Here is an 18,498-nt window from a genome sequence, read left to right as displayed (position 1 = left end):
CTGCTCTCCCCTTGAGAATATACTGTCTATCCCTTAATAAATCCTTACTTTACTTTCTGCATCTTGTCTCTGAATTCTTTTTTGCAACAAGACAAGAACCTAATCACAGGCAATAGTAGGAAGCAAAAACTCGTAGGGGCAGCCCAGCCTCTTAGGGACAATAGGAATATTGAATGGTGTGATTTCCTTAGTATTGCATAAATCGTGAACATTCTACTACAAACACAGACCTATACTCAGGTTGCTTTGAAGGAGGAGTTTCAGGTGAAGTTCCTGCTTCCTTAGTTGGGAAAATAGCAGATATGAAGGAACAGCCACAAAAAAGCAAAATTCAAGCAAAATATTTTGGCAGAAACAAAACATTTAGAAGAAAATCAGTACCACGGTGGGCATGAAAATTAAGTTCTCTGGGAATTTTGAGAACTCTTGGAGAGGGTTTGGGGCTTCCACAATGATCAGTATTTTAATTCATTGTACCATCTATTAATAATAATCCACAAAATCTTGATTTTAAGGGGCAGAGAGACCCCACGTGACATCTGGGTACATTCCTCATAGCATTAATCTTTGGCCACAGGTATTATTATTTCCATTTCAAATTTTAGGAAACTGAGGCTCAGAGACATTAAATAACTTGTTTAAGTCCATGTGCTTGTAAGTATCTGTTTAACAGGTAAGGAAAGGTGGCATTAAAAAGAGCTGTGTGTCTAATGCTGAAGAGAAAAGAGAATTAAAAAATTACTCAAAATAGATTTGATTTCAAAAACTAATGCTGGGCTGTTTGGGCAAGTCAAAAGAATATGGCCATTTCCTAATTCACAGCAAAATCAGCCAAGAAAGTGATCTTGAGAGAACAGACTGTGTCTCTTGATTGCAACATCCTTAGAACTAACCTCTATATCTAAAGGACAACTGATGCTCAAAATGGTTACTGAGTCATACACTACATGGGTATATTTAGTGTGAAGAGAGACTGATGGCATGGGATTGTGGTTTTCAACTAACCAATTAAATAAATACCTACTAAAAATTCACTATTGTAAGAAATGTTAACAGAGGCTGTGGACATACTGGGGCCGAGTCCTGCCCTGAAGGACCCAGCGTTGGGAGGTGGAGGGAGGAAAATCACCTCTAGCTGCACAGTGTGTGTAATGGCATGTGGAGCGTGCAAGCTCAGAGATGCTGTGGTCCAGGGGAGGGAGGTGCCCCTTCGCAAAAGGCAGCAGAATTTATAGGTAAAATTAGATCTTGGGTGAGGTCTAATTAGAAACCAGAAGGTGAGTTAAATATCTAAGACAGCAGTATTGAAGTCAGAGATGTCAGACAGGTTTATTGGCTTAGCCGAGAATCAGCAATGAAAAAGGCATAGAATAGCTTTAACCTCCAGACTAACACTTGTGACATTTACTTGGTAGTTGCTAGGAAAATTTGAGGGAAAAGATCACAGTGATATTCTGGGAAGATCAATGTGTCTGAGGGTTTAGGAGTGGAGAAAAACAGAAGCAGGGAGACTGGTCAGTAAGTGTGATCATTCAGGCACGATGATTAGGGCAGGGCCAGGAAGATTCCAAAGTGAAGCATTGTCAAGGCTTTGGTCCTTGACTAGTTGGGGTCCACGGACAAGGAGGGGGATTGCAAGGGAGTGTAACAAAGCATTCAGAAAGGAAAAACATAGAACAAAGACTCTGGCTAAAAATGGTTTATGCAAATATTCTTTTTTTTTTCTCAAAGATCTTGTAGGAAAGTCCCTCCTTTGTTATAGTTCCTCTGCATGAATGTATCACCTTTATTTATAATGTAGGATTGAGTCAAGGAGATGTCAAAACGGCTTTGAATTCATGAAGACAAATGATGGAGACTGAGGATGGAAAAATTGCCCTAACTAACGGCTCTTAAAGATGTGGGTTTGAATCAATTCTGACCTCTTAAATGAAAGCAATCTGAGTTTAGTTTCCGAGATGCAGTTTTGACAGAACTCTCAGGCAGACTGGCCTCCCCTCAATGTGCTTGGAACCTGTCCATTGGGCCCACCTTTGACTGTGTGGTCAGTTTTGAGTGGATTTAGAGTTAACGGGCAGGAGGCACGTTTGATGGTGCACATGGCATGCACAACTGAGCTAATTACTTCTGAAGCATTGTATAAGTGTTCTAGAGAAATCAGTATCTCTTTAGAAAGCATATACACACAGGAGTAGTTTCCAAACTTTTCTATTATGAGGGACACTCATTCAAGTTTAAAAAATTGCAAAGTAGTAGTTATTTTTACTACCCACTAATTGAGAAAATACAGATATATAAATATATATGGATGATAAAAATAAAGGTCTCCTTAACCAGAGAGAAGTTTAGGCCCGGAGATTAGAAACTACTGCTTGTTCTTACACTGCAATACGTTTAAAGGGCCCAGTTTTACAGATATCAGACCTCTCATTATCATCAGACTGTATATTCATCTGCAATCCCCATGCAAAAACACTAATGTTTGCTTTCACGGACGTGTATAGAATACTTCACTCAGCAATTAACCAACTGTATTACACATGGAACATGTACAGATATAGATCATATAACAGACTGTAAAGCAAGTGTCAATAAATTTTAAAGAACCAGAATCATACAGATCAGAGCCTCCTCTGTTTGTTATAAGTTAACAAAAGGATAAATTAAAAAAAAAATCCCAGCATGCTTAATAATTTAAAAATATTTAAATAACTCCTAAGTTATTAAATAACTCAAAAAATCACAAAAAATGAATTATTATAATTTAGTAATATTTAAGATACTACATATCAGTAATTGGGGAGAACAGCAAAAGAAAAGTCAAGGAAGCTTCACTTTAAAGCCTATCTTAGAAAAGCAAAGAAGGCTAAAAATTAAACACCTAACTTAAGAAGTTAGAGAAAAAAATGATAGAATAAATTATAAGACAGTAAAAAGAGGAAAATAATAGATTTAAGAGCAGAAATTCATATATAAAAACAAAGAACAATAGAGGATCACGAAATAGACAAACAGATCAAGAAAAAAAGAAAAATGGTATAAATATGCAAAATTAGTACAAAAAAGATAACATCTAAAGATATCACAGGTGATTTTTCTTTAATTAAATATGAAGAAAAGTTAATGAAAATATATTTGGCAATAGTCAAAATAAATTTGCTGGAAAAAATGAACTTGCCAAATTTATTCCTGAAGAAATGGAAAGCCTGAATGGTCTCCGATAATCATTAAAGAATTTGATCCTGGAGTTAAAACTCTTCCTACAAAGTAAACATCAAGCTCAGATAGTTTTACAGGTGAGTTCTATCAGTTGAAAAAAAAAAAAGATGTTTTACAAATATATTCAACATTTTCTAGAGATATAAAATGAAGAATTATTCCCCAATTATTCTATGAGGCCAATGTACCTTGATTTTAAAAAACTTTTCTGTTTTTTTAAAGACTTTTTAAGAAAGACTTTTTAAAAGACTTTTTAAGAAAAAGAAATTACAGTCCAATCTCACTCACAAACATATGTAGAAAAATCTTAAACACAGTATTAGCAAGCCAAATATAGCACAAAATAAAAAATATAACCTCATGCTCAATTTAAGTTCATTTCTGGAATATAAGGGTAGAATTTACATCAGAAAATTTCTAACCATAAATCACCATCTTAATAGCTTAGAGGATAAAAACCACATAATAATTTCAATTAATATTGCAAAAAAAAATCATCGTTTTTAAAAAGGAAAAGAAAAGCTTTTAGCAAGCCAGAAGAGGGAATTTCCTTAACGAAAAAAGGATACCTAGTAAACACAATGACAAACATCATCCTTAATGGGGAATTGTTAGACGTGGTTCCTCTTTAACTGGGGGTCAAATCAGTGATGCTGACCTACTGTGGTAACCGAGAAATTCATCACTCAGATCTCTTGTGTCGGGAGCCAAGGTGACTGACAATCCTAGCTGCTACCCCTCTGGACCCACCACCGGATTCATGCTGAGTGTACACATCCCTCAGGCTGCTCTCAGTCAATGAGTGGCAACATTTGTGATATCCTGCAAGCCGATCATGTGGGTGTGGACCCTTCGAATGGGCAACTTTGCCTCAATAGTTTCCCCACTGGCCTGGCTGAAGCTGTCTCAGGGCTGTGCGGCCGTCTGAGATGCTTCCTACCCACTCCTCCTTCTGCCCCCCTTTCCTTTTATAGCTGCCGTGCTTATACCCCGTCCTGAAGGCTCTCCCTATCTACCGTTGCTCTGTTCCTGTTACGCTTCATGAGTGTTTCTTTTAAAGAAAACATTAAGAACAACTTAATGTTCAACACAGTTTTTGAATGTCTGCCCATCTAAGCGCCTGTTCCTTGGAGAACCTGAACTAACACTCTACCCACCACGACTTCTCTTCACCGCTGCACTGCACCCTGGTGGTCCGGCCAGCACAGTTTCTGAACCTTGACTTAGGCTCTAGACACACTAGACCGTGGGGTGCTTTTTCTTGAATTCACTCTGTGCTTTTCTGTTTCCAGATCTTTACTTGAGCGGTTGCCTCCACTTTCCCCAATCTCCATTTATTTAAGTCTAGTCTAACCTACAAGACCAAGCTCACAAAAGGGATTTTTTTCCCCTAAATTCCCAAATTGAAGTAATCTCTATGGAAATACAGCAGCACTCTGTGAACGTGATCACAGTCTGTCACACGTAACTCATTTATGTGTATGATTCTTCTACCAGATGATTAACTCCTGAAATATTGGCTACGGCCGGATAATTAACTCCTGAGAATTGCTGGCAGCTGTACTCATAAATGTTAGAACTGAATCAAGATCAAAACCTAATCCACTGATTTATTCCTTGTAAATAAAAATAAAGACATACTAATACAAAACATTTTCACTTATTTGACATTTCATTACAGGGATAACAGTATAAATGTCAGCGTGGATCCAAACCCTGCAGAGTTTTGGTCAACTACAAGATCATTTTAGCTTTTCTTCTTCAGGAAGGAACCCTACACAGTTCTTCCCTGAAAAAAATAGTTCCAACGTGTAATTGAGTATATGGGAAGTTCTTCTTTACATCTAATTTAAATCCCTCTTGCTGCAACCTCAGTATTTTTTCTGTTCTTTGTGGGAAATGGTGCAGACAGATGTGATTGACAGATTCTTCCACAAAGAGAAAGCCAATATTCTAGTAACAGTCAACCCAAGATCACTTATTTTCCCGAGACTTGAGCGCTTTTAAAATTTTTAATAGAATCTGGTGGTGGTCCTGAACTATTCCCACTGGGTGAGGGTCTGCTTCACCTGGTTAGGGTTTGCATTTCTCCCATGGGTGGTACTGTTCTGGGCTAGACCACTTCGCCAAAGCAGGAGGGAGATTGGGGTGGGCCATCTGGAAATAATCCAAGGTTATAGGCCACCACTTCCCCTTCCTGTTCTATTGAAATGCAATGCCCAGGCTCTGCCAAGCATCCCTGGCCAAACCCTAGGCAGCCCCCAGTTTGGCCCTTTCCTGCATTAACCTATGACTTACTCATCAAACACTTTCAGGTCATGCCCATCAGAAAGGCCTGGGAAAAACCTGTGCGCCAGGGTCCTGATTCACGCATCCACAGCAACAACAGCAGATGTAAACAAACAAGGCATTTGGGCCACAGGGTGTGCTGCTATAAGTGAAGACAAACTTAGCTTTTGGCTTTGTAATGCTAATAAGGAACATGCCAAGAAACTCACTTTTCCTCAGAAGCAATTTGTTATTGCCAAATATCCTGTTCATCTGGCTGGAGAGGAGGTTCTCTTTCTGTAACGCCATCCTGACTGTGGACACCAGTGGAACATAATCTACCCCGGGATGCAGAAGGGAGTTGGGGCACAGGATGGAGTTGATATCCTTAGCTCTCGGGCATCTGGCAGACGTGCAGTGAATGGTAAATAAGCAGATAGCTCAAATGTTGACAGTAGTTTTTTCAGAGTTTGCTTTTCTCTTCTTTCTCTGTCATTGTATTTATTGGGTTTTACAGAATAGTGAACTTGGAATTTAAAAGGTTTGAGCCAGGTCTCAAGTTTATAGCGACGTCTTATTTTCCACGGCTTTAAAATGAAAATATCACCGCAGAAGGTCTCCCCAGCTATTGTCAACCCTAAATTGTTCTTTTGGATCCCAAGAAACATCCAACCCTGAGAGACTCTTATAAAGGGCTACTTTGTAATTTTTATAAACTGCAAAGTATACTGTGGATACACTCGAGGCTCCTGCATGGACTATTCCAGGGGACACCATTTCTGTTGAATGTTCTTGTGACTCCTGCCCCTTTGAGTTATGCAAAGCATGATAGCTCGGATACTATAATGTAATATTTATACAAGAAATAGTTACTATTTATTGCTAAACTAATGCAATTGTCTCAAATTCATGCAACAACGATTGCGAGAAGGAATTGTTATCTCCAGTTTATAGATGAGAAATCAACTCAGAAGAGTTCAGTCTGTTGTCCCCCCACCTCCACTGAGAAAGTCAATAGTTGAGGATGAGGAACTAAGGTTTTGAAATCTGTTTGTCTCATTCTAAAAGGTGGCCTTTTCCCACTATTCTGTCAAATACCTTAGCAGTAAATGGGTATCCCTTCCTCCATGCAACGGATGTTTCTTGAATACCATTAATAATAATAGTCAACAACTATTGAACACACACCAGGTACCAGGCTGAGGATACAAAGTGGAACGAGACCGACACTGTCCCCGCATGTGTGGAGCTCAGTGGAAAGAAACATTAAGCAAGTAAGACAAAAGCTAATAAATACATTTGGGGTTAATACATGACAGACATTGTTCCATATGTTCTACATACATTTATTTAAACCTCACACCAACCCTGTGAGATAGACATTATTTTCCTGTTTTATGGATGACGAAGCTGAGGAACAAGAGTCATTTGCCCAGGATTACATAGCTGCTTGATGAAAGATCTGGGGTTAAAGTCCACGGAATTTAGCTCCAAAGTGCACTTAACTACTAGTGATATTAACAATGACAACATAAATCCTCATTTCATGACTGCTGGGATAAATGCTATACAGTAAAGATCAAGTGTTACATCATATAATACTGCATTTATTTTCATTCAAAGGGCATTAACCTCTCAGTTTTTATTAAAATCTATACATGCATTTCTACAGAGAAACATATAGGAATATGTGTGTGTGTGTGTGTGCATTTTTTTATATCAAATTCTTAACCACTATTTTCTAGGAGTTCAAGCAATTAAAAAATTTGTATTATGTATGATTTTTGGTGATATAATTTTTAAAAGGGATACTATATTAATTTTATCATTATAAAAAATGATAGAGCTCTTTGAATCTTGGAAAAATGCCCCATGTGCTATAAAAACCAGGTTTTGATTAAGAAATTATCTCTTAGTGGGGCTGAAGGAGATGTCCTTCATATAGGGTTTAGCTTAAAAATCAAAATATAAAAACAAGACTTAAATCTATTTTTGTCGAAAATTTATTTGTGAATATATGAATTTAAAAGTTCTGAAAGCCTATCAAGTTTACAGTGGTTGTCTCTGAGAGGATGATTATCAATTTTTCTTTTTGCCTTTCTGTATGGTATGGATCTTCTGTAAGAGAATATATTATTTTTATATTTTCATTTTAGCAAAAGACAATTTTTCTTATGGAAATTTATTTTAATTACATTGACAAATGAGCTTAAAAATTATAGTTTTATTGTAACAACAGAATAAAACAACGAACTCTAGCTGTAGAAAGAGAAGGAACACTTATTAAACACAGTTTAAGTACAAACAAGTCACCCAAATTAAAATCTCAAATGATGCGTTTTCCTGTCTCTTCATTGTTAAAAGGAAAGTAAATCCCTAAGAGGCTATTATGCCTCTTGGTAAGACAATTCCCTTTTATCAGGAGCCAGGCGCCTAGAATTATTTGAAGATGAAAAAATTGGACTTGATTTGATTACTTCCAGCTAAGTGACTTTATACAGCTCCTATTTTTCCGATTCTTTATTATAATCTACTGTTTAATGCCACGGTGGGAGTTTATATGTATTTTCAATTAATTACCCATTTTGATAACAAAGATATTTACAAGAAAGGGAAGCAATTTTTAAGCATATTTGTTAATAATTCTGAAACAGTTCAAAATTGCCTATCCTTACAGGACTCACTTAGGGACTCTCAGGCCAGTGGAAGGTACAATTAAAGTTGCATTAGTCCTATTCACACCTGGGGAATCTGCACCCTCTGTGTAAGAAGCAAACTCTTAGTCCCAACTTCAGAGCAGAGACATGGTTCAGGAAGCATTTGCAAAAATACATCACTGAATCTATCTGTCAAAAAAAAAAAATCTAGCGTGTCTTCAATTCTCTGTATTTTTGTCAAAGTGAAAAGTTGTGTAGGGGGGAAGTGTGTGGTGGGAGAGGACATGAGTTCTTGGCTCTGACTGCAAGGACATTCTATGGGCTAGCAGGAGCCATGGAGAGGGCGCCGGTGCCCACAGGGCTGTGGAGAAGCAGTGGTTTTTTACAGGTAAAGGAAATATCACTGCTCTGAGTGGACGGCTGGCTGAGAGAGAGAGACCCTCAGATGCAGGGAATCTGATATGACTTCAATTGGTCTTTAGTGAGTATACGAAGAGCCAGAGGATATAAAAACAACTAAGACATGGTCCTTGAATTGGAGAAACCCTTGCGGAGACTGGGGCCAGGCCCAACTGGCAGAGGCAGTAACAGGGTATTTGGCACCCAGACAAAAGGCCACAGCCTACCTCTCCTGACAGAGCCTGCAGCTGTCTGTGCAGCCTTTGCCCATCTGCCTGTCCCATGCCTGCCATTTCGGGCTCTGCAGAAAACACAGCTCCTCTTCCACACAGCAGTCCTTCAAGTAACTGAAGAGCGACTGCTGATGCCAAACCAGCATCACTTGCCTTCCCCAAACCCTTTGCTAAACTTTCCTTTCAGAATGAAGTCGATGGTGTTTCCTTTTCTGACACTCATCCAGACCTTCCTGAACGTAAGCCAGGCTGACCAAGGAGGGTGCTGGGCTCCCCACTTGCATTGCAGTCTGTCCACCCACAGTCCCTTGGTCTCCTCTCCCTTTCAAGGCCCCACCTCCCCTACTCTTAAGCCTGATGCTGTCTGTGCTTCCACGGTCTGACTTCTGACCTCCTTCAGGATTTGGCCCCAGACCCTCCTGTCTGACCCTTTCCTCTCAGGGCCTCTGTCATTCAGTTCCCTGGGACATAACCCTTAGCTGAAATTGGCCAGGCCTTGGCCCCTTAATGGGGTTCAGAGTCTTCCTGCCAGTACAAGGCAAAAGTCTTAAAGAAGATCATACATTTTGAGTCTGAATCTAGGATACTATCATAGGGGAATATATTAAAGAAAACGGAAAAATTCTACATTCACCAGACTCATAAACTCATTACAGTTAAAAATAACACTCTTTAAAAAAAAAGTGTGCAGTGTGTGTGCGTGTGTGTTGGGAGGAAGTGTAGAATGCATTTCTGCCTGCAATTCCTCTCTGCTTAATCTGAAGTTGTTGAATTTCTAAAACCTAAAAAATAATAGCATTTTAAATACAATTGACCCTTGAACAACATGGGTTTGAACTGTCAAGGTCCACTTAGACACAGATATTTTTCAGTAGTAAATACTATATAGTACCACAGGTCTGTGGTTGGTCGAATCTCCAGATGTGGAGGAACCCAGGATACCAGGGGGCCAACAATAAATTACATGCAAATCAACCCCTACATTGTTCAAGGTCAACTGTAATAGAATTGGCTGTCTGGGAACATTCACAGCTCTATGGGGAGCCATGGGAGGCTGACCTCATATAGACTTGCGAGGTTGGGGCAGAAAGCACAAGACGCACCTCCTGTTCTGTATCTTTGGTACCAGCTCCCTCTCTCCCTGAACCCTGGTTGCCCTCTCATCTGTCTCATGTAGGCATTTCTCCTTTCTTTGCATCTGACTTATATCTCTAACCAGACTGAAAGCACCTAGAGCAGCTTTCCATGTAGATTCCACAGACGGAGTCTCACGCCTTGTGAAGTCCCAAGACCTAGAACAATGTTCTATGTGTAACAGACATTCAACATATTGTTGTTGACTCTGCTGTTACACAGACAGATGTTGGTCTGAGAGGTCTTATTGCAAAAATTAATTAATCCTCAATTAAGCGAAAAGCTGAATTAACTGGAGGGGCACTTCTCTAGATTCATCTTTAATTAAGAGAGATCTCAAGCACGGAATATCCACCAGAAAACCAAGGGAAGGGGGTCACCAGGACTTCTTCTTTTTCCAGATAGTGCACTTTGATGAGTTTAATGGAAACCCCACATTTTAGCGTAGTGTCATTTCAGCCAGACTTAGATTTGAATCCCGTTCTTTTTCATTTATCAGCTCTGTCATGGTATGAGAGACATTTAACCCCGCAAGCCACAATTTCCTTTTTAATGAAATGTGTATTGTAATAATCTCTGAGTGGATGAGCCACCTGCTACAGATGGAACCTAACTCATAAGGTTGTTGCGAGGATTTAAATGAGATGCAAATGCTTAGCACAGGGTCTGGCTCAAGAATAAGGGCTCCACAATGGTAGCTCATAAATGTAACAATGTCTCTGCTTCCCTTCCTCAGCGACTTTGAAAGAGTCTATCCACAGTGTTCATCTACACACAGGTCACCCGTTTAACTTCTAGTGTTTAACTGGAGGTGATAGCCTTTCTGCGGTTATCACAGCCTTCAGGTGATCAAAGGGCCCCAGACACAATATGCTCTTGGAAGGACAAAAGTACTTCTAACACAAAAACCACTTCCTAATTCGTCTGCTGAGTTTACAGTATTTTCTGTGTACTCATGTCCAACCTCTGAGCTTGCACAAAAGAATCTGACTTAGTCTACTCAAGCTCAAGGGTCAACTCCTCTAAGCATCCTTTCCAACTACGTCTCCACTGCCGCCATCAGACTGAGTTAGGTGTGTTCTCATGCAACTCACACAAGAGCATGCGCACAATACACCGTCTCCTCCGTGTTGTTACAGTTATGCCTCTAGCCCATCTCTTCACTAGTCTTTGAGCTCTTTCAGGACAGGGACTGCATCTTATTCATCTGTGTGTCTCCAGAGTGTAGCTTAGATGGTAGCACAGAATAGATCCTTACAAAAATGTGTAGAACAAATAAATGAACCATGGATGGAGTTAAGGGAGCATAAATATGGTAATGAGGAGTGTCCAGAGAATCTGATTTCCATTTAAGGTTATGCGGGTGGAGAGTTTTGTGAAAGTTCATGTTTACTATTTGAGACCTTTGCCCAGATGATAGATTCTCTTGTCTTTCCTTCCCTTTCAAAAACTGGAGAGCAGAGATAGAGAAATGAAATGCTTGAGTGTAATACCACAGACCAATTTAAATAGAACTTCAGCAGGAAGAGTTAGCAGTTCATGACGATTGTGTTAGATATCTTCCGAAGCTGTGTGGGGAGAGCTGACATCCTTGTCTACCGTGTCAGCCATCTGGAGAATGACAGACACTTGGGGTTTTTTCAGTTGTAACTAGAGCAGAAATATTACATCAGAATGGTTTATGATATATTATCAAACGAGAAAAGCATTGTACTGAATATATAACATGATTCCAATTCCATTGGTGACAGCATTATGATTTTTTTTCCTTCTCTGTAATTTTCTGAATTTTCTTTTCTTTACAACAAACGTGTACTATATGAACAATAAGGGGGAATAAAGCTCTGTGTTCTTTTTTTGAAGTTCTGACTTGTCATCCTATAGACTAATATGTAGAAAGTTCCTTAGTCTTCTCTGAGTAGAGGGACCAGCTATGCAGGTAGACCTTCCCAAGGAATTAGCTGCCTTCTCTTTGACCTGATGGCAGAGGCTACACACAAAGACACAGCCTTGACCCGGCCTGGGTGACTGGCGTGGTCTGGGCACTCCCTGACTCCCCAGCCTCCTTTCCCACCCTCCTGCCTGGCTGTCTGGTGGCTCCCAGCCTTGCGGTTAAGAATGTTCTCCCACATCATCTTTTTTTCCCTTCTTGCATTTAACTGTGTGGTTCTTATCTAATGTCTAACACCACCCCACAAATAAAACAACTGTGAGCTCCACAAGGCACTTGCACATTATTGAATCCCTGGTGTTACCACATTGCTTGAAGCCCTGAAGGGGCTTAAATATTTCTTGTGTGTATGAACGCACCACTGAAATAAGATAGATAGAATTCAGAGAAGAAGATGAAAGGGAGCACTTTTACTGTATCTACTTAGAGCCATCAACCTAATCAACAAATCAACAAGTACTTGTTGGAAGTCTGTTTGCCCTCTGCTAGATACTACAGGTGAAGCAAGACCAATATGAAAAAGGGCCCCTGCCCTTTGGGAATTTGGAGCATGATGCAAAGAGATGAGAAAACATATATGAAAGAGGTAAATAACACTACTAATTAAATTATATTGGAATCATCATGTTTTTAGTGGCCACTTAAATAGAAACAATCTAAATTTTCCACCTAGATTAAATTCACATGAATAAATGGTATTCGGCCTGCACAGCTTTCTTGATTTCTTTCTTTCTTTTTTTTTTTGGTTGGGGGAGGTAATTAGGTTTGTTTGACTATTTTATATTCATTCATTCATTTTTAACAGAAGTGCTGGGGATTGAACCCAGGACCTTGTGCATGCTAAGCTAACATTCTACCACTGAGCTACACCTTTCAAACAGTCTACTGGTATTTTCCTTTCATTCCTAGTCCTCGGAATCTTTTTCTACTTCCCTGATATTTCCTAAAATTGAACATTATTCTACTTAAAACATAGTGTTGGTAAGAACCTATAATCTACATAGCACCTTCCCTTATATCCATCTGAGAAATTGTTTTTTAAAAAATGAGGCAGTGTCAGGAAGAGCGTCTAGAGAGTGAAAATAAGAACAGGAGGAAGTACAGGCAAGTCTTATAAAAACAATAGCCAGCACATCCCCTGCACTTAACAGGGCGCCAGGTATTGTTCTAAGCACTTCACATGTAAATCCATTCAATTGTCCTAATGCTTCCATGTAATGATAACTGGTGACTATTACGTTTATTTGCTAACTGAGCTGAGGGAACTGCCCAGGTCCCACAGCTGACAGACGGAGACAGGCAGTCTGGCTCCGAACCCCCGCATTACGCTGCCCGAAGTCCCCCGGTGCTTCCCTCTCTCTCAGCATCCCCAGTCCCCCCACTACTATTCCTCCATCACCACCTCCTTCCCCAGGCTTTTGATTTCTACTATGTAGTCCCTTCCTCTTCAACCCAAATTCCTAAGTGCAAATGAAGCTCCAAGCACCTTAAATCATCTTTATCTTTGGACTCTCTCCAGATTTTCCCTTTTTATTCCATTTTTAATCTACCCATGAGATGCCTACCTACATGTTTTAGTAACCATAGAGTGAATGAAGACTAGCACTCACTTCTGCACGCTCAGAATTCTAAGAGGATAAATTGGGGTTATGGTTTTCTCACTCGACGCTAAATGCTGGACACTTGATTTTGCTGTCTCTTCAGCGAAACGGAAAAGTAATAATGGCCTACATTTGATGAGTTCCAACTGTAATCCAACTGTTTGCCAGATATTGTTTTAAGCACTCTCCATGTATTAACTCAATTACATAACAATCCCATAGGTAAGTTCTGTTATTACCATTCTGTTTCACAGTTGAAAAAAACCCAGAGTAATTTGCCTAATGGATACTCACACCTGGAGCCAAGACAGGTGGGTCTCAGGCAGTTTGATCACAGAGCCCAAGTCTTAACCACTATGTCACACAGTTTTTTACTCCCCTACATTAACCCCTCCATTTTTATATCTTTTTTTTTTCTGATTTAAGAAGCAAAATTTCCTTTCTAACAATAACCTGTGTTTGGTTTATATTTCACTTCAAAACTCTTTCCAACAATCCCCCTACACCAAACCCCTGCCTCCAACTGCCAGAAAAGCCCCCTGGCTTTTCTCTTTCCCATCTAATTATTTTTTGTTACTATTTTTTGCTCCTTATCTCTCAAAAGGCAACTGGAATAGAAAATATGCCCTAAGATTTCACGATAACTGGAAAATTTACATGGAGACATGATTAACACAAAGTGTGTTTTATGAGTATGTGACCTTAAATTGGGGCTCAGAATAATAAAAGGAAACCCGACCCTTGGGGTTGTGGGTACTATCCCTGCACTACTCAGCCTGGGATATCCAGGAGTGATTCACACTTGCCCATCTCCAGACCCCCTCCCATGGAAGTAGGTGACCCACCCCCCACTCCACCCCCACCCCCGCACACCTCCTCTGGTGACTATTATTTCAAAGCTGCCAGCTCTGCTCCCTTTATTATGATTATTCTAACTTCATGGGAAGTGATGTGGTGACTTTCAGGAAAGTGAATAGGAAGTTGCTTTTCTAAACAGCGTGACAGCTGAGGAGAGGCAATAAGACTGTAAGAAGTCTCGCTTGGACAGAAAGCAGAAAGCCAGCCGAGTTGCAGAAGAGATGGTGAGTTCATTTCTCTTTGCTATGGGAAGTGGCTGGGCTGAAGTGGTTTGGGGCTGAGTCAGGCAGGTAAAGGTTCCGAAAATAAGGAACAGCAACAGTCATGGGGCTTTATGTTGAATAGCCTTTCCGAGTTTGTAAGCATTTCAAAACCTGCTGTCCACTCTGACCTTCTCAGCATCCCTGTGAGTTTAGGTTGCTATTTTCATGTTCCAAATGAGGCCACTGTGCCTTCCAGAGGCTGGGGGCTTTACCTGAGGTGTGCTGTTAGACTGGATGTTGTCTGGATCTGAACTCCCTCCCTCCGGCTCCACACCTGCTGTTTTTCCTTCTAGGGCTTTCAGAGACTCTCTTGGAGCAGATCTTGGTAAACTCTTAACCCCTTCTCCAGGATTGCTCATCTGTCTGAGTTGAATGTGAGGCTGAGCCAGTGTCCTGGGCCTTGACGACAGTTGAATGGTTTCTCATCTCCAGCCCTTCTATTTCTTTCTCTGAGCCCCAGCAGCCTACTGGGACCCATGTGGAATACTCACATGGTTCCCATTTCTGCCCTAACTCTCAATCCTTTTAGTGACTCAGTGTCCTCATCTGTAAAATGGATAGGATGATAGTACTCTATTTTATAGTGTCATTGTGAGGATTAAATATGTTTACATCAAAAAGCATTTTGAGCCTAGCACATAGTTACTGATTAGTAAATGCTACCTGTTATTGTTACGGGAAAGTGAAACTTCTTGGGGTTGAGTGGAATTTGGGATCTCGGGAAGATCCAGAGAAAAAGGAATTTTTCCCAATTGTAAGAAATTTAATTTGGGTAGGATATTTTAGGGGAAAAAAAAAAATCAAATGTCACTTACACGCAAATGTTAGTTACAACTGAGTATCTGTGAGGTTCAAACTCTGCAATAATGTAACTTCTTAAAAAAGCAACTTTATTGTGGTATAATTTCTGGGCATTCCTGAACTCGTGACCATTATCCTAGGTAAGACAAACATGGTTTTACCAGGAGTGTCTCAAACAGTCCCAGGGTCCAAAATCCTGCCCTCTATGGCTAGACACTGTCCCTGTTTTTGAGCCCCTTTCTGTGAGCTACCAGAAGAAAAGTAGCCCTTATACCTGGTTAACTCCATCTCTTTGCTTTACTATAGGACACTTTTCAAATACTTGTAATGAGAATACTTTTGTGTTGGGGAGGATAGGGATAAAAGGATGATGAAGAGAAGAGGAAGGAGTTTGAGTCTGTCCTGAGTTTGAACTCCAATGACATAAGAATGGGATTACTTTTGTTATCTCTTACATATCATCCTTCTCCTGAATTGGTCAACTTAAATGAGTGAGCAGTTATTTCTTTCTTCCTTCTATTCTCTTTGGGATCTTCCTCTATTTCAGAGGGATGTTCACATATTGAATCATAGACTTGTTTGAGATTCTGATGAAAGGCACAACTCCTCTTTCCAAATGAAAATGCAGACATCCACATAAACACTGAGCTTTACGGACAACCGCAGGGGGTTCCCAGACCTCCACATGGGTCCCTGGTTAAGAACCTCACCCTATGGCCTCTTCTGCTTTATGCTCAGAAGTTTCTCCAATGGCATCCTGAAACTAGGCTGGAACACTGCAATGAAGTACTAAGAAGTCCAGCTCTGGAATTCTTTTTCAGTATTCCAAAGACAAGGTCCTTTCCTTTGCTCCTGAACACACGTGGCTCTTGGAATTCAGGAACCTCAAACTCTGTATGTAAACTCAACTTCAAGTTCAGAGTGGACTCAATTAGCCTCTAGGGCCTGAGGAAAGATATTAAGGTTTATCTAGTGGGGTGTTTTCAATCAAATGGATCTCAGAGGGGGAGCTCAAGATGGAGGACTTACAGTTAAATTATGATGATGTTAGTCAGGGGCTGAGTGGGCAAGGGGGCAGGTCCGGTGTCACTTCCATTCACACCTTTTAACCAGCTTAGGTCTGTTGGTTCCAGTTCTTACTCTTCCTTCCATTACCTGTTTTTCAAAATGTAATTAAATGGTTCTCACTCTCCTGGGCTTGAGAATTTTGTAAGTGGAAGGTTATCGATCAAATCCTCATAAATCAAAGTGACTCATTACATAACAGGTGGTACTGGGAAAAGAGCCTGGACTTGACCCCAAAGAGTAGGCACATGGTGGTTTCATGAATGACATTCGTTACATTGTCTTCTAAGGGTCTCACTTCTCTGACTGAAAAGCAAAACAGAAATTTTGTGAAGTCAAATACCAAACAAATCCTTTATATTTGTAGAGATATACCTCAGTCATGGTCCAAAAGACTTAAAAAATTTTTTTAAGCATGCTACTTTATTTTTAATGATATTTCACCCTAAATAATGGTGATCAGTAGTCTAATTTAAATATATGTATGCTTTAATTCTTAAGTGTTGATGTTTTGGGTTCACTCTTGTCTTTATTTCTAATTTGCTGTTCGGCTTAGAGACCCCTTTTTTCATTGTTTCATTTTCTACCTTTAGGCTGGGGCTACTAATCTCTGTGCTATACCACCACCACCACTACCCTGCAACATAAGGGAAATAATATGATGTCAATTGTATTGTCTTGAAAATCTTGACTCTGCCAACAATAATTTGTATCGTTCTGCCTCCTTAATGCCTCCCTCATCTACCTCTCCCTTTTGCATTCCCACTGGCCCTCTTTAACTTTCTTTTTTTCCCCAAAAGAAATTTCTAAGCCAAAGGAAACTGATTTTGTAGATACTATAATACCCAATATTTGCAAATATTTATTCAGTGGCCCAGCATGTACCTCGTAGTGTGCTAGAAGTGTATCTAAATAAATGCTCGAGATAATTAATTTAGAACCACTTGTAAACTTGCTGCTTTTTTAATTTGAAAGACTACCGATGATAATATTATCTCAAATTAAAAAAAAATACCATTGTTAGATGCATCTGTTCAGGACCCTTCTCTGTTCAGAATCATGGCAATTGGATCCCTTCTGCAACTACCATTTCAGACTCACACCATCTGGCCCCAACCTACCTCCTTTTCAGTTAACCTCTAGGACCTCCCACTTTTCAGCATTAGTCAGACCACATCACTACCTCTCTTAAAGTCCTCTTGCTGCCCCACTTCTTATTGCACTTATGACAGTCTCACCTCCTTATTTTGGTTCCCAAAGCCCAGAGTGGTCTGTCACCAGCTTTACTCACACTCTTCTTCCCCTCGCTCATTCCTTTCCAGCCACACTGATATCTTCGTGTTCTTTGAACACTCCACACTTTCCTCCACCTTAAAGCCTTCACATTAGTGTTTCCTTCTGTCTTTAATGCTCATCCTCCTGCTTCTTTTTTCTTTTTTAATTTTTATTTAGCTATTTATCTTTAATGGAGGTACTGAGGATTGAACCCAGGACCTTGTGCATGCTAAGCACGCGCTCTCCCACTGAGCTATACCCTTCCCCCTTGCTCCTGCTTCTTACTGGCTAGTTTCCTCTGGTCATCTGCTCTCAGCTTGAATGTCACCTCCTTAGAGGGGTCTCCTCTGATGGACATGTTTATCTATGGAATGTCTTATGTCACTCTATCACATCACCCGGCTTTAATTCTCTGCCTAGCACTTATCACTGTCTTCTATTTTTTGATATTTACTTGTTCAGTACTGTTGTGTATTTATTGGTGTTTGTTTCATTGTCTGTTTTCCATAGAATGAACATCTCATGAGGACAGGAATTGTGTCTGCTTTTATCATTTTAATGCCAATACCTAGAACAGTGTCTGACACATGGTAGGCACTTAATAAATCAATAGTTATGCAAATAAGTAATGGGAAAGAATGCAGGTGATAACAAGGGTGCACCTCTCTTGGAGTGGGGGAGAAGGGACTGGTTATAGGGAAGGCTCTGAGGAGGAGGAGATTTTTGGACTCATGAGCTAGGCACCCATAGAAGGAGAGGTGCTCTGGGCATAAG

At 40.1% G+C, this 18,498-nt stretch overlaps 1 protein-coding gene across 7 annotated transcripts in view; it reads left to right on the top strand.

The window, feature by feature from the left end:
- The first annotated feature begins 5,769 nt into the window (after window positions 1-5,769).
- Window positions 5,770-18,498, top strand: part of SELP (selectin P) — a 45,353-nt gene continuing 32,624 nt past the window's right edge. The window contains exons 1-2 of one of the 7 annotated variants that reach the window (XM_064477965.1): window positions 5,771-5,911; window positions 6,679-6,761. In XM_064477965.1, coding sequence (XP_064334035.1) covers window positions 5,836-5,911; window positions 6,679-6,761 — 159 coding nt within the window. In that variant the 5' untranslated portion in view covers window positions 5,771-5,835. Of the gene's footprint in view, window positions 5,912-6,678; window positions 6,762-13,755; window positions 13,774-14,388; window positions 14,545-18,498 lie in introns of those variants that run through there. The other 6 variants (XM_064477966.1, XM_064477968.1, XM_064477969.1 and 3 more) reach the window with 6 other exon arrangements.

This window comes from Camelus dromedarius, chromosome 23, assembly GCF_036321535.1.
Source record: "Camelus dromedarius isolate mCamDro1 chromosome 23, mCamDro1.pat, whole genome shotgun sequence".
Taxonomy (NCBI): Eukaryota; Metazoa; Chordata; class Mammalia; order Artiodactyla; family Camelidae; genus Camelus; species Camelus dromedarius.
This window is presented reverse-complemented; position numbering and strand designations above follow the sequence as displayed.